The 13,672-nt window shown below is 40.0% G+C and overlaps 1 protein-coding gene and 1 pseudogene across 1 annotated transcript; one reads left to right on the forward strand and one right to left on the reverse strand.

The window, feature by feature from the left end:
- LOC135530138 (zinc finger protein 845-like) overlaps positions 1–3,359 on the reverse strand; it is a 46,423-nt pseudogene extending 43,064 nt beyond the window's left edge.
- A 2,522-nt stretch (positions 3,360–5,881) lies between these two features.
- On the forward strand, positions 5,882–12,899 carry LOC135530139 (piggyBac transposable element-derived protein 4-like). Its single transcript, XM_064958522.1, has 6 exons — positions 5,882–6,387; positions 7,323–7,420; positions 7,553–7,730; positions 8,798–8,912; positions 11,277–12,132; positions 12,186–12,899. The coding sequence occupies exons 1-6, from the start codon at positions 6,150–6,152 to the stop codon at positions 12,897–12,899; spliced, it is 2,199 nt and encodes a 732-aa protein (XP_064814594.1). The 5' UTR covers positions 5,882–6,149.
- Positions 12,900–13,672: the final 773 nt, after the last annotated feature.

The following is a 13,672-nucleotide window of genomic DNA, read 5'->3' on the forward strand; positions in this document are numbered from 1 at the left end:
CACACTACTGAGCCTCATTTTGACTTGTTTTAAGGACATTATATCAAAGTTGGACAGCCTGTAGTGTGGTTATCCAGACCTCCATGGGTTGATAAATTTGATGTCCATTGATAATTTTTGTGTGATTTTGTTGTCAGCACATTCAACTATGTAAAGAAAAAAGTATTTAATAAGAATATTTCATTCATTCAGATCTAGGATGTGTTATTTTAGTGTTCCCTTTATATGTTTGAGCAGTGTATTTGGTAAAACACAATTTTTCCCAACAGTTTGTTAAGAGCTGGCTTAGAACCAGTAAAGGCCGCTTTACGACTCTCGGGTAGTGGAATTACTTTGGCTTCCCTCCAGGCCTGAGGACAAAGACTTTCCTCTAGGCTCAGATTAAAAATATGACAGATAGGAGTGGCTATAGAGTCAGCTACTGTCCTCAGTAGCTTTCCATCTGTTGTCAATGCCAGGAGGTTTGTCATTATTGATCGATAACAACATCCCACACTAACTTCACAAAATTCAATATTTGCTTTTCTTTCATTTTTTTTACATTTTTTTCATAATCTTTATAACATTGATCTTGGGTTCCTAATAAAGTTTATTATTTTTGTTGAGTTTGGTCACACATTTCTCAAAGTACATAAAACAGCCAGATGTGCAGCCAGACTTATTAGCCACTCCTTTTGCCCCAACTCTTTCAAACATACAGTTTTTAAATTCCTCATCAATCCATGGAACAGTTCTAACAGTCCCTTTCTTAACAGGTACATGTTTATCAATAATTGGAAGAAGCAATATCATCTGGTAAAAACAGGTGAACACATAAGTCAACAATATAAGACAACGGGAGCACTGTGTTTGTTCTCTGATGAATTGTAAGAAAAATGAGATGTGAAATATCAATATACACGCTTTAGAGAAGTAATTTCTCTCTCCTGTGTGGATTCTCTAATGATGTTTAATGGCATTCCTGGTGTAACTTGGGCAGTTGTTGTTGCCATCCTGTACCTCTCCCACAGGTGTGATGTTCGGTTGTACCGATCCTGTGCAGGTGTTGTTACACGTGGTTCCACAGGTGCATGTTAATTAATTGTTGATGGTTCATTGAACAAGCAATTGAATTGAATTTCGCGCTCTGCCTTTTCAGCGGAATGTTAGCCATAAGAAGTTAAGACTCCATAATGTTTCATCATTAGATGCTACAGGCCTCCTTTAAGACTCCATAATGTTTCATTATTAGATGCTACAGTTCTCCTTTAAGACTCCATAATGTTTCATCATTAGATGCTACAGGCCTCCTTTAAGACTCCATAATGTTTCATTATTAGATGCTACAGTTCTCCTTTAAGACTCCATAATGTTTCATCATTAGATGCTACAGTTCTCCTTTAAGACTCCATAATGTTTCATTATTAGATGCTACAGTTCTCCTTTAAGACTCCATAATGTTTCATTATTAGATGCTACAGTTCTCCTTTAAGACTCCATAATGTTTCATCATTAGATGCTACAGTCCTCCTTTAAGACTCCATCATGTTTAGAATGTGTCTGGAAGCGCTACTCTATCTATTCTACTCTCATCCTTTCAGTTTTAATAATATTTAATAATAATAATGTTATAATAGGTAATAACTAACTTTAATAACTAGGGTTAATACCTTCCTGGCGCCCCAACAAAATATTTCTTTACCCCCCTCTAACAATACCGCTACAGAATTAGCATAGTAGGCCATGTAATTTAAGGTAATCTGAAATATTTAGGACTAACTTATTCCTTGCCACCCATTCTGAAACTCACTGCAGCTCTTTGTAAGTGTTAGGGGGATTGACTGGGACAGGCAATGTAATATCCATAATGTTTTAAGGAATCTTTTTTTTTTTAAACAAGCACCTTACATTGGATCATCTTGAAACTCTCTCTCTCTAAAGCTAACTTTCATCAAGGTTTTATATGGTCTATTGGTTTCTCTCTACTGGTTGTCCTGGTAACAGATACCAGTGGGCAGATCTATTGTATTTGTTCAAACTAAACTACAGGAACTTACTTTGTGTCAAATCTGATCCTTTCATCTCTTCTCCTCCTCTCACAGTTCCACTCAGCCCCGTTGTTTTCCTGCAGTCCACCAGCAGCACAGACAACCTCTTCATACCCAGCAGTAACGTGCTACCGGGAGAGGCACGACACATGGACTCCGGGAGGGTGGAAGGGCTAGCGTTGTCCTGGTAACCATAAAGAGGGGACACAGACAGATATCATTATGGATGCTGATGTCACTGTTGTCATTAAGTGCTTTACAGAAACCCAGCCCAGACCCAGAGAGAGCAAGCTGTATGCTAGACCAGACCAAGCTGTACCATCTGGTGTTCTGATCTGGAGAGAATCTTCTCTTCCTCGTCAGCATCAGGATGTTGTTGAGGCTCCCCAGAGGATCCATAATAGTCATGTCTCTCTCCTGTGTGAATGAGAACATCAAACAGATGGTAAACGTACGACCATCTATTGCAATCACAGAGACTTACAAGAGGCATGAATATGTCTAAAAGGGCCTAAATTGGCCACTTTCATCATGATTTCCTAACAAAACATTTTTTTCATGCAAATGTAAAAGGGTTTTTCCACAAAATAAGTGCCCTTTGATGTTTTAAGTAGAACATTTGCAACAATATTGCATTTTAAAAGCCTGTTATACTAGATGAGGAGAACTTTAATGTAGACCACATGGAGAATTCAATACATCTAATTGAAAAGTCCCGAAAATATATGAACCAATGGCAGATCGACCGTTTAACAATTTATACAGTACTGAACAACATATTCAAGTGTCGAACTTCAGTAGAATGCCCCTTAAAAACCCCACATTAGTTCAACAACGGCATAGTCCCTGTTTTTAAGACAGTACTCACTGGTGTTAATCAGATCTTCTGTCTCCTCCTCTTTCACTCCCAAAACGTCTTCCTTCTTCACCTTTATTGAGACAGCATCCTCTTCCTCTCTAAAAGGTTCGTTCTCTTCTTTCACTATAACAGCCTCCTCTTCCTCCTTTTTCATTCTGAAAGATTCTTTCTCCAAACAGCAGACCTCCTCTTCATTAGCAAGGGAGGAGTAGTTTAGTGAGCTCATGGTCAGGGATGTTAGCTAGCTAGCATTAGCGACTAGCCTAGCCAGTATCAATCTTTAACAAGTTTGCAAATTGAACAAGCACATTAGGTTAAAGTTAACCAGTAGATACATCAACCGAAATGCGTTTAAAACACTGACATTAGCTAATGTACATTAACATAGTCTAAAGAATCAATATTTCAGTTGTATGTTGTCTTGCAAGCTATCGAGGTGGTTGTAAGAGTTGGCGCCTTGTTGTTCCTGAAGAAGCGTCCCGTCCAGTCCATTATACGTCACGCAAGAAGCATCACCTGAAAGTCACACATCTGCTGGCTGGAGTGGGTAACACAGTTTGGAAACAATAGTTACGACTCTAATAATTGTATTGGAAAGAACGTCATAATAATTTAACAATAAGCTGATATATTTTCTCTTACGTCTTACAAATAATATGTTCCTGTACACAGACGTAGAAGCTTAATATGAATATGTAGATGATTAATAAATACATCTATGAATAGGTAGTGTGTTAATATACATTTGCTCTGTTCATTTTCACATTAGTTTTTATTAGATGTGACCATACTTTTCCCTTAAAGCCACGCTCTATGAGATACAAATCGTCCTGTAAACAACAGACCAAATGCATCACATGCAAATAGCACTTGATTATCTGTAGTGCTATACACTGGGTAGACAAAACATTAAGAACACCTGCTCCTTCCATGACCATAGACTGACTAGGTGAATCCAGGCTAAAGCTATGATCCCTTATTGATGTCACTAGTTAAATCCACCTCAGTCAGTGTAGATGAAGGGGCAAGACAGGTTAAATAAGGAATTTTAATCAGTGAGATATGAGACATGGACTGTGCATGTGTGCTATTCAGAGGGTAAATGGGGAAGACAAAATATTTAAGTTACTTTGTTCAATGTAACAGTGGTAGGTTTAGGCTTACAACATGATACTATAATTTTCCATATACCCATCATGAGGTAGCAACCTAGCCTATGAATGAAAGTTTAGAATGTAGGTTCACACAGGTCGAGAGAAATTGTTGAGGTCACTGACAGTGACACATTCAATATCGCCTTGCACACTCTCGCCTGCATCTAGCTGAAATAGAGGTTCTATTGGACAAATTCACGTATGTTTATCCTGGTTGTGTTCCGTTTAAGAAACATTTGTCAACAGAATCGGCTGAATGAATACGCCCCTGATCATGCATAAACACAGTTCACTTTCATTACAGCCACGTTGTATTCCTTCTTGCATCTATGTGCTCTCCTCTTATCACCTTCTCCCTTTGTTTCTGGACTTAAATTGCACAACACAACACAACACACGACTAATTGAGTCTCTTCTGAGGGAAAAGGAGGAGGTTCCTAGGTTCCTAGAGATAGATGGGAGAAGTTTAGGGTAACTGAAGGATAGGACTGGATGGTCTTCAGAGATAGATGGGAGTGGTTTAGGGTAACTGAAGGATAGGACTGGATGGTCTTCAGAGATAGATGGGAGAGGTTTAGGGTAACTGAAGGATAGGACTGGATGGTCTTCAGAGATAGATGGGAGAGGTTTAGGGTAACTGAAGGATAGGACTGGATGGTCTTCAGAGATAGATGGGAGAGGTTTAGGGTAACTGAAGGATAGGTGGAGGTCTCAGGATGGTCTTTAGAGATAGATGGGAGAGGTTTAGGGTAACTGAAGGATAGGAGACGGTCTTCAGAGATAGATGGGAGACATATTTTTAAACAGAAATAACTTATTTACATAAGTATTCAGACCCTTTGCTATGAGAATCGAAATTGAGCTCAGCTGCATCTTGTTTCCATTGATCATCCTTGAGATGTTTCTAGAACTTCATTGGAGTCCACCTGTGGCAAATTCAGTTGATTGGACATGATTTGGGAAGGCACACACGTGTCTATATAAGGTCCCACAGTTTAATGTGCAAGTCAGAGCAAAAACCAAGCCATGAAGTCGAAGGAATTGTCCGTAGAGCGCCGGCACAGATATGGGGGAGGGAGTCAACAACAAAAATATGCCGCATTGAAGTTCCCAAAGAACACAGTGGCTACCATCGTTCTTAAAAGGAAAAGTTTGGAACCACCAAGGCTCTTCCTTGAGCTGGCCGCCAAGCCAAACTGCGCAATCGGGGGAGAAGGGCCTTGGTCTGGGAGGTTACCAAGAACCTGATGGCCACTCTGACAGATATATAGAGTTCCTCTGTGGAGATGGGAGACACCAACACTTGCCTAAATAGCCCATATGCCACCATAGGAAGTGTTATGTGTTGTTCGCGATGAGCCTTGGTCAATTTAGCTCAGAGTATGTCACCCTATTCTATCTGTCACCTTTATAAAAAAAAAAATCTTTCACCTTTATTTAACCAGGTAGGCTCGTTGAGAACAAGTTCTCATTTACAACTGTGACCTGGCCAAGATAAAGCATAGCAGTGTGAACAGACAACACAGAGTTACACATGGAGTAAACAATTAACAAGTCAATAACACAGTAGAAAAAAAAGAGTCTATATACATACCTAATCCTGCCTAATAGGCAGGCCAATCCTGGAGGACAGTATTGGCTGTAAGAAGTAAGAACATAACATCTGGTTATTTTTAAATTACTTCTTATGACATTGCTTGCCAGACTGAACATTGTAATTCATATTTTCCAATTTGCGTGACCCACTCCAGTCAGCAGATGGCAATATGAATTTTTCAGGTGATACTTCTTGCGTGACGTATAATCTAGTGGACGGGACAGAAGGCTTCTTCAACCGCGACAAAAGGCTTCTGATTTAACCACGCTGTGCTTTGCTAGCAAACCTAAAACCGAAACATTGGAGCTCTTTAGACCAATCTTGTGTATATTACTCTTAGTGTTTTCAACATAATTCTGTTTTCACATCTACTGGTTCATTTAAACATAATTTGCTTGTTAACTTAGCAAATGTGTTCCATTGATACTGCACTAGGCTAATCTCCCGGAGCATAAACTCACTAATCTAGACGGAGAAAGAAACTGGTGAAAGGAGGCAAAGAAGCTTGAAGAATGAATAAGGAGGCGATCACATTGAAACAAGAGGATGATATTACAGTGAAAGAGGAATATGGGAACGAGGTTGTCAAAGTGGAAAAAGAGGTAGAAGCTTTCAGAATCAAAAAGGAGGAAGATGCCGTAAAATTGAAAGAGGAGGAAGACCCCTTTAGAGTAAAAGAGGAGGTAATCTCAATAAAAGAGGAAGACGTTTTGGGAGTGAAAAATGAGACTGAAGATCCGATTACCACCAGTGAGTACGGTCTTAAAAACGGGCACAAACTATGCAGTTGTTTTTAAAGGGGCATTATACTGAAGTTCTACACTTGAATATGTTGTTCAGTACTGTAGGAATTGTTTATTAAGGGGCAATCTGCCATTGGTACATATATTTTTGGAACTTCAAAAATGGATTTATTGAATTCTCTATGTGGTCTATATTAAAGTGCACTTATTCTAGTATAGCCGGGTTTTAAAATATAATATACAGTGCATTTCTACTTAAAATATCAAGTGGACGCAAAATGCACCCATTTTGTGGAACGGCCCTTTTATATTTGCATCACAGTGGTGGGAAAAGTACGCAAGTAAAGTGAGTCACCCAGTAAAATACTACTTGAGTAAAAGTTCAAATATACTGAAGTATCAAAAGTATATAAATAATTTCAAATACCTTATATTAAGCAAACCAGATGGTGCCATTTTATTGTTTATTTTATTGACGGATAGCCAGGGACACACTCCAACTCTCTGACAATCTACAATTGAAACGTGTGTTTAGTGAGTCCGCCAGATCAGAGCCAGTAATGATTACCAGGGATGTTCTCTTGATTAGTGAGTGAATTGGACCATTTTCCTGTCCTGCTAAGCCTTCGAAATGTAATGAGTACTTTTGGGTGTCAGGGAAATGTATGTAAAAAGTACATTTTCTTTATGTATGTAGTGAAGTAAAAGTACAATTAGTCAAAAATAGTAAAGTAGAGATTCCCTGGAAAGCTACTTAAATAGTACTTTAAAGTATTTTTTACTTAAGTACTTTACACCACTGATCACAAACAATATTTACAAAATATATTTAAAGTGGCTAATTTAGTCCCCTTTTAGATATGTATTCATTCCTCCTGTAAGACTGTGATTGCAATAGAAGTTGATGAGTTTACCATATTTTTGATGTTCTCATTCACACAGGAGCGAGACATGACTATTGTGGATCCTCTGGGGAGCCTCAACAACATCCTGATGCTGACGAGGCAGAGAAGAGTCTCTCCAAATCAGAACACCAGATGGTACAGCTTGGTCTGGTCTAGCATACAGCTTGCTCTCTCTGGGTCTGGTCTGGGCTTCTGTAAAGCACTTTTCAACAGTGACATCAGCATCCATAATGATATGCGTCTGTGTCCCCTCTTTATGGTTACCAGGACAACGCTAGCCCTTCCTCCCTCCCAGAGTCCCCGTGTTGTGCCTCTTCCGGTAGCACCTTACTGCTGGGTAGGAAGAGGTTGTCTGTGCTGCTGGTGGACTGCAGGAAAACAACGGGGCTGAGTGGAACTGTGAGAGGAGGAGAAGAGAAGAAAGGATCAGATTTGACACATCAAAGTAAGTGCTGTAGTTTAGTTTGAACAAATATAATAGATCTTCCCACTGGTATCTGTTACCAGGACAACCAGCAGAGTTCTGTTAGTTGACATGAAGATGGACTAGTATCTTTTACCAGTGGGGCTGTCCCCGACAAATAAAAATCTTGTTTGACTTAGCCACCTGTTCTTCTCACCAATCAATTGGTGCAAATTTTAAACATGTATTTCTATATATACACTACCGTTGAAGAGTTTGGGGTCACTTAGAAATGTCCTTGTTTATGAAAGAAAATCATTTTTTTGGTCCATTAAAATAACAACAATCAAAGCCACAAATGCTGATGCTCCAGATACTCAACTTGTCTACAGGAGGCCAGTTTTATTTCTTCTTTAATCAGAACAACAGTTTTCAGCTGTGCTAACATAATTGCAAAAGCGTTTTCTAATGTTCGATTCGCATTTTAAAATGATAAACTTGGATTAGCTAACACAACGTGCCATTGGAACACAGGACTGATGGTTGCTGATAATGGGCCTCTGTAGATAATAATGGGCCTCCCTGTAGATAATAATGGGCCTCTCTGTAGATAATAATGGACCTCTCTTTAGATAATAATGGGCCTTGCAACAAAACAATTTTATGAAATCAAATTTTGTTAGCAATCAAACATAGCTTAACATGGTCAAGTTCGGTTTCTGTGCAATCCTCAGACACTCTAGAAGACAACCAAACATGTTTCATAATTCTACATTACGTATTGGCTATACAAGACCTGAATGAGCCCATGAAGGTTCTTGGACCAATGACCACCTATCGTTTTGAAACCTCGCTAGATAGCCAATGAGCTGGGATTTCCAGCAGTTATGTGAACGCCGTTTGTAGGACAAAACAGCCATCATGCTAGAGCTGTGCACAACAGAGTTCATTCTCTGGTGAAAGGAAACCAGATGCACGGTAGTTTACGTTTCACAGCAGTTCGTTCTCTTCTACAGACTTCTCAAGTCTGAAAAAGTTAAACATGGTTACTAAGAGTGGAAAAGCTAAATCTCAGTCCAAGTATAATCATTTTGATGATATTATTGCAGAAATTGACCAGGAGAGTGACACTGAAGAAATGGATGAGGACTCTGTGGGTGACCAGAGTTTTGATTCCAGCGCAGAAGAAATGTTTTTGGAAGGAAAGGGTCCACTTTTTGATCAGTAAGTAAAACAAGTTTTAACTTCTCATGCTAATGCAGTTGTTTAAATGGTTGCATATTTATTTATATATACACACACACACACACAGTCAAAGTTTACATACACTTAGTTTGGAGTCCTTAAAACTCGTTTTTCAACCACTCCACAGATTTCTTGTTAACCTCTCTGGTACAAGTGCGTCCCACCTCGACAACAGCCAGTGAAATTGCAGGGCGCCAGATTAAAAACAACAGAAATCCCATAATTAAAATTCCTCAAACATACAAGTATTATACACCATTTTAAAGATAAACTTGTTGTAAATCCAGCCATATTGTCCTGTTTCAAATAGGCTTTACGGCGAAAGCACACCAAACAATTGTTAGGTCAGCCCCTAGCCACAGAACCATACAGCCATTTTCCAACCAAGGAGAGGTGTCACAAAAGTCAGAAATATCGATTAAAATTACTCCCTTACCTCTGATCATCTGGTGGCACTCCCAGGTCTCCATGTTAAACAATAAATGTTTGTTTTGTTCGATAATGTCCCTCTTTATGACCAAAACCCCCCTTTTTGTTCGCACGTTTAGTCCAGTAACCCGAATGCACAAGGTGCGGGCACAAAGTCCAGACAAAGTTTTTAAAAAGTACAATAAAAGTTTGTAGAAACATGTCAATCTGTAGTATGATCTCAAATAAGGACGCGAGACAACGAGGTTCTAGCTCCAGACTGTTTATTAACCAAACCCTCGCATGTCCTACATAGGTACGGATACCCCCAAGGGACATCTTCAATCCTCAGGTTGTTTTTCTCATAAATAATTAAATAATATTTCAACTGGAGAAAAGCTTCGTCAATAGAAAAGGAGAAACAAGAAAGACGCGCTTGGCTCATGTCTGGAAATTTCCACTATCCTCTCATTGAAAGTGCTGTATCGCCCTCATTTTTCAGAGTAAAAGCCTGAAACAATGGCAAAACACTGGTCACATGTAGAGGAAGCCATAGAGCTCGTGAACTGTGTCTTAAATCTTTGTTTGGTGGATAGGCTTTCAATGGAAAAACAGCCTTTCAAAATAATAGTACTTCCTGGTTGGATTTTCCTCGTTTTCACCTGCTATATCCATTCTGTTATACTCACAGACATTATTTTAAGTTTTTAGTTTTCTACCCAAATCTACTAATTATATGCATACCCTAGTTTATGGACCTGAGTAGCAGACTGTTTAAAAACCTGTCTAGTACGGGCGTTCCTCTAGGGAAACGTTTCAACAAAAATTGCCCGAAATGTCATTATTATAAATATTTAACTTCAATCAATTAAATCAGAAGTGCAATAAACCAAATGAAAGCTAAACCTCTGGTTAGTCTAGCCACCATGTCAGAATTCAAATGCGATTATCGATCAGAAATAGCAATAAAATTCATCAATTACCTTTTGAAGATCTTCTTCTTTTGGCAACACTAAAGGTCACGACAAAACAATAGTGTCGTTTTGTTTGATATAATCCATTTTTATAGCCTCACAGGAAACATTTTGTAAACTGGTTGTCGTAAATTCCTTTGGACGTAACGTTCGATGTAATTACTCAATCTAAACGGATGTTTATCGAGTCATGTTTGGTTTCATTGCAATCTCTGTTTGTTAGTAAAACAACCACACTTCATGGTTCTTTTCCGGGACATATTGACAGAAAGGAACTGATTTGAACACGGCAAACAATGACTGTATTTCGGACCAATGACCACTGATCGTCTTGAAATCTAGCTGGGTAGATAGCCAATGAGCTCAGGTAAACGACAACGTGATGGTTCTATCCAGGAAGACTATCGTTTGTGGGAAACTCAAGCGTATAGACACAACCATTCGCCATTGAAAACTCTACGAGGCAGCCACGCTGGTTACGTGCAGCATTTCTGATTTGAGAGCATTTTCAGAGAATAATTATGGCAAGTAAATCTTTATAATCAAAGGCAAAGACAAAGTATACAGATCTACACGATATCATTGACGAGATTGATAGAGATAGTGAGAGTGAATTACGACAAGATCAGTCAGACTAGACAGTGACTATTCTTTTGACTCTAAATGGAGAAGATTCTGTGTTGGATTGGTGAGTAACGTTGTTTGAAATTAATAATATCAAATATTATTCATTTGAGTTGTTTGAGATATTTTTATTTTTTTGCCATATATAAAAAAATGACTAGGACATGAAATATAAAGTACACATATGTATAAAGTAAACATTGCTCTGCATTGTGTATGTCTGTGTCTGTATATATTACATGTCCATTCCATGTTTAGATAAAATACAACACCTCACCTTAGTGGATGTTTACTTACTCTATATATAATCTGTGTCTGTTTTGTCTTTATTTCACAGTCCCAGCGATTCTGATTGGGAGCCCATACTGCCAAGGTGCAAATCCCCCACTGAAGCTGGTCCATCCAGCCGGACCCCTGCTGTCTCCGGCACCACACCTACCCCCGCCCGGCCATCAAGAGGTGTGAAGCCGGTGACAAAGAAGCGGAGGAAGGGAAGTGTGGAACCTGCTGGCAGTGCGGAGGAGAGTCGTTGGCACTCTGTGCTGGAGGAGGATGTGGCCCCACCACCTCCAATTTTCAGACCAAAGAGGCCACCAGGTCCTCAGCTGGACATGAACTCCAAGTACAGCCCCATGCAACTTTTTCAGTTGTTTTTCACCTCGGCAGTTGTTGATTCCCTGGTGTTGAACACTAATAAGTACGGAGCTAAGAAGCAGGAAGGCAAGAAAGTGACATGGAAGCCCATTTCCAGGTCAGATCTTTTTTGTTACTTTTCTATGGTCATTTACATGGGTCTTGTGAAGCTAAAAACCCTGAAGGACTACTGGAAATCTGCACCCCTCTATCAACTGCCTTTCCCCACCACGGTCATGTCATGCAAAAGGTTTCTGACAATCTCACGGGCGCTTCATATCAGTGACCCAGAAGTTGATAAGGACAATGAGACGAAACGAGGCACGGCAAGGTTTGATAAGCTCTGCAAAATTAAACCTCTCTACCTCGACATCATTGAGGCCTGCAATACTTATTTTCAGCCTGCCCAGAACCTTTCCATAGATGAGAGGATGGTTGCCTCAAAGGCCAGAAATGGCCTAAAACACTACATGCGTAACAAACCGACTAAATGGGGTTACAAACTGTTTGTTTTGGCCGATTCTGCGTGTGCATACACGTGCAACTTTTTGTCTATGAGGGTAAGAACAGTTGTGCGACCGGTAAGGGATTCAGCTATGACTCCGTTATGCAGTTATTAGATTTTCAGCTGCTAGGGAAGGGCTACAAACTGTTTGTGAATAACTTTTACACAAGCCCTACCCTGTTCACAGACCTGAGGAAGATGGATGTGTGGGCCTGTGGCACCATTCGGACCAACAGCGTGGGCTTTCCGAAAACCAGGGTGAACGACATGCCTAAGCAGGCTGAGCGGGGTACCATGAGATGGATCCGTGAAGATGGCCTGCTGTTTGTGAAGTGGATGGACACCAGAGAGGTGGCGATGTGCTCCACTATCCACAAATCCTTCAGTGGTGATCACGTCGTCAAGCGTGTGAAGGACGCTACAGGGGCATGGACCACCAAAAATGTCCCCATTCCAACTGCAGTAAAGGACTACAACAAGAGCATGGGGGGAGGTGTGGGCCTATCATATGCGCTGATAGGATACTATAATGTTCTCCACAAAGCCATGAAATGGTACAAGACATTGTTTTATCATTTCATTGACATTGCTGTGGTGAATGCCTTCATCCTCCAGAAGGAAATGGCCAAGAGCTGTGGACAGCCCCCCATCTCACAGCTAGCCTTCAGAGAGCAGCTCATCCAGGAGCTTGCTAGCTACAGCAAGACCACTGTAGCACCTTCATTCCCCTCTACCTCTGTCCTTCTGCTCCTTCAACCAGTGGTGTGCACATGCTTAAATTCCTTATTGCAGGCAAGAATGAGTGCAAAAGGGGCTCAGTAAGGAGGCTTCGTTGTGCTCTTTGCCACAAGAAATCCTCTGTCGCCTGCACCACCTGTTCAGTGACCCTCTGCTTCACAGCAGAAAGAGACTGCTATGGGCTGTGGCATCAGAAGCACAATATTGCGTAGAGGGTCTTCACATTATTGAACATTGAGTGTAAATAATTACCCTTGTTATTTTTAATTTTTTGAAATATTCATTTTTTTTTTTCAATTTTTACGGGTATGTTTGAATAATTTTTTGTATTTTGTATATAGTTATTTGCATCAATGTTTCGATGTTCCAATTCGGACACTTGGGTACATTTGGGAAACTTGTGAGGGACACCTGGGTGACTTCATGCTCAATGGCATGTCCCTCACTCATTCCTGAAGGTATCTGTCTGAAACTTTGGTCAAATACTGTTGCCTACCTATGTTCTTATTTGGAATTAGCCCCAGTATCATAACTGAATGTTTGGCTGTTCTTGTTTATTTTAAAGATGCAACAACATTAAAAGAACAGAGAAACGCCTGTGTATTTTCTTCTACCAGATCTATTGTGTTATATTCTCCTACATTCAATTCACATTTACACAAACTTCAGTGTCTTCTTTCAGATGGTATCAAGAATTTGCATATCCTTGCTTCTGGGCCTGAGCTACAGGCTGTTAGATTAGGGTATGTCTTCAGGTGGAAATTGCACAAAGTAACCCGAAGTGGTTTTTAATAAGGAAAGGTTGGTCAGTTGGTTGGTAGGGTCTGTCAGCTGACAGAGAAGATACATAATAAAGG

The sequence above is a fragment of the Oncorhynchus masou genome, unplaced genomic scaffold, assembly GCF_036934945.1.
Source record: "Oncorhynchus masou masou isolate Uvic2021 unplaced genomic scaffold, UVic_Omas_1.1 unplaced_scaffold_1273, whole genome shotgun sequence".
NCBI classification, from domain to species: Eukaryota; Metazoa; Chordata; class Actinopteri; order Salmoniformes; family Salmonidae; genus Oncorhynchus; species Oncorhynchus masou.

Excerpts from the sequence above, each read along its gene's own strand:
- LOC135530139 (XM_064958522.1), top strand. The coding sequence starts at position 6,150 with ATGAATAAGGAGGCGATCACATTGAAACAAGAGGATGATATTACAGTG. Across the intron at positions 7,421-7,552 it reads CCAAATCAGAACACCAGATG|GACAACGCTAGCCCTTCCTC; the intron begins GTACAGCTTGGT and ends TATGGTTACCAG. Across the intron at positions 8,913-11,276 it reads AAGGGTCCACTTTTTGATCA|TCCCAGCGATTCTGATTGGG; the intron begins GTAAGTAAAACA and ends TTTATTTCACAG.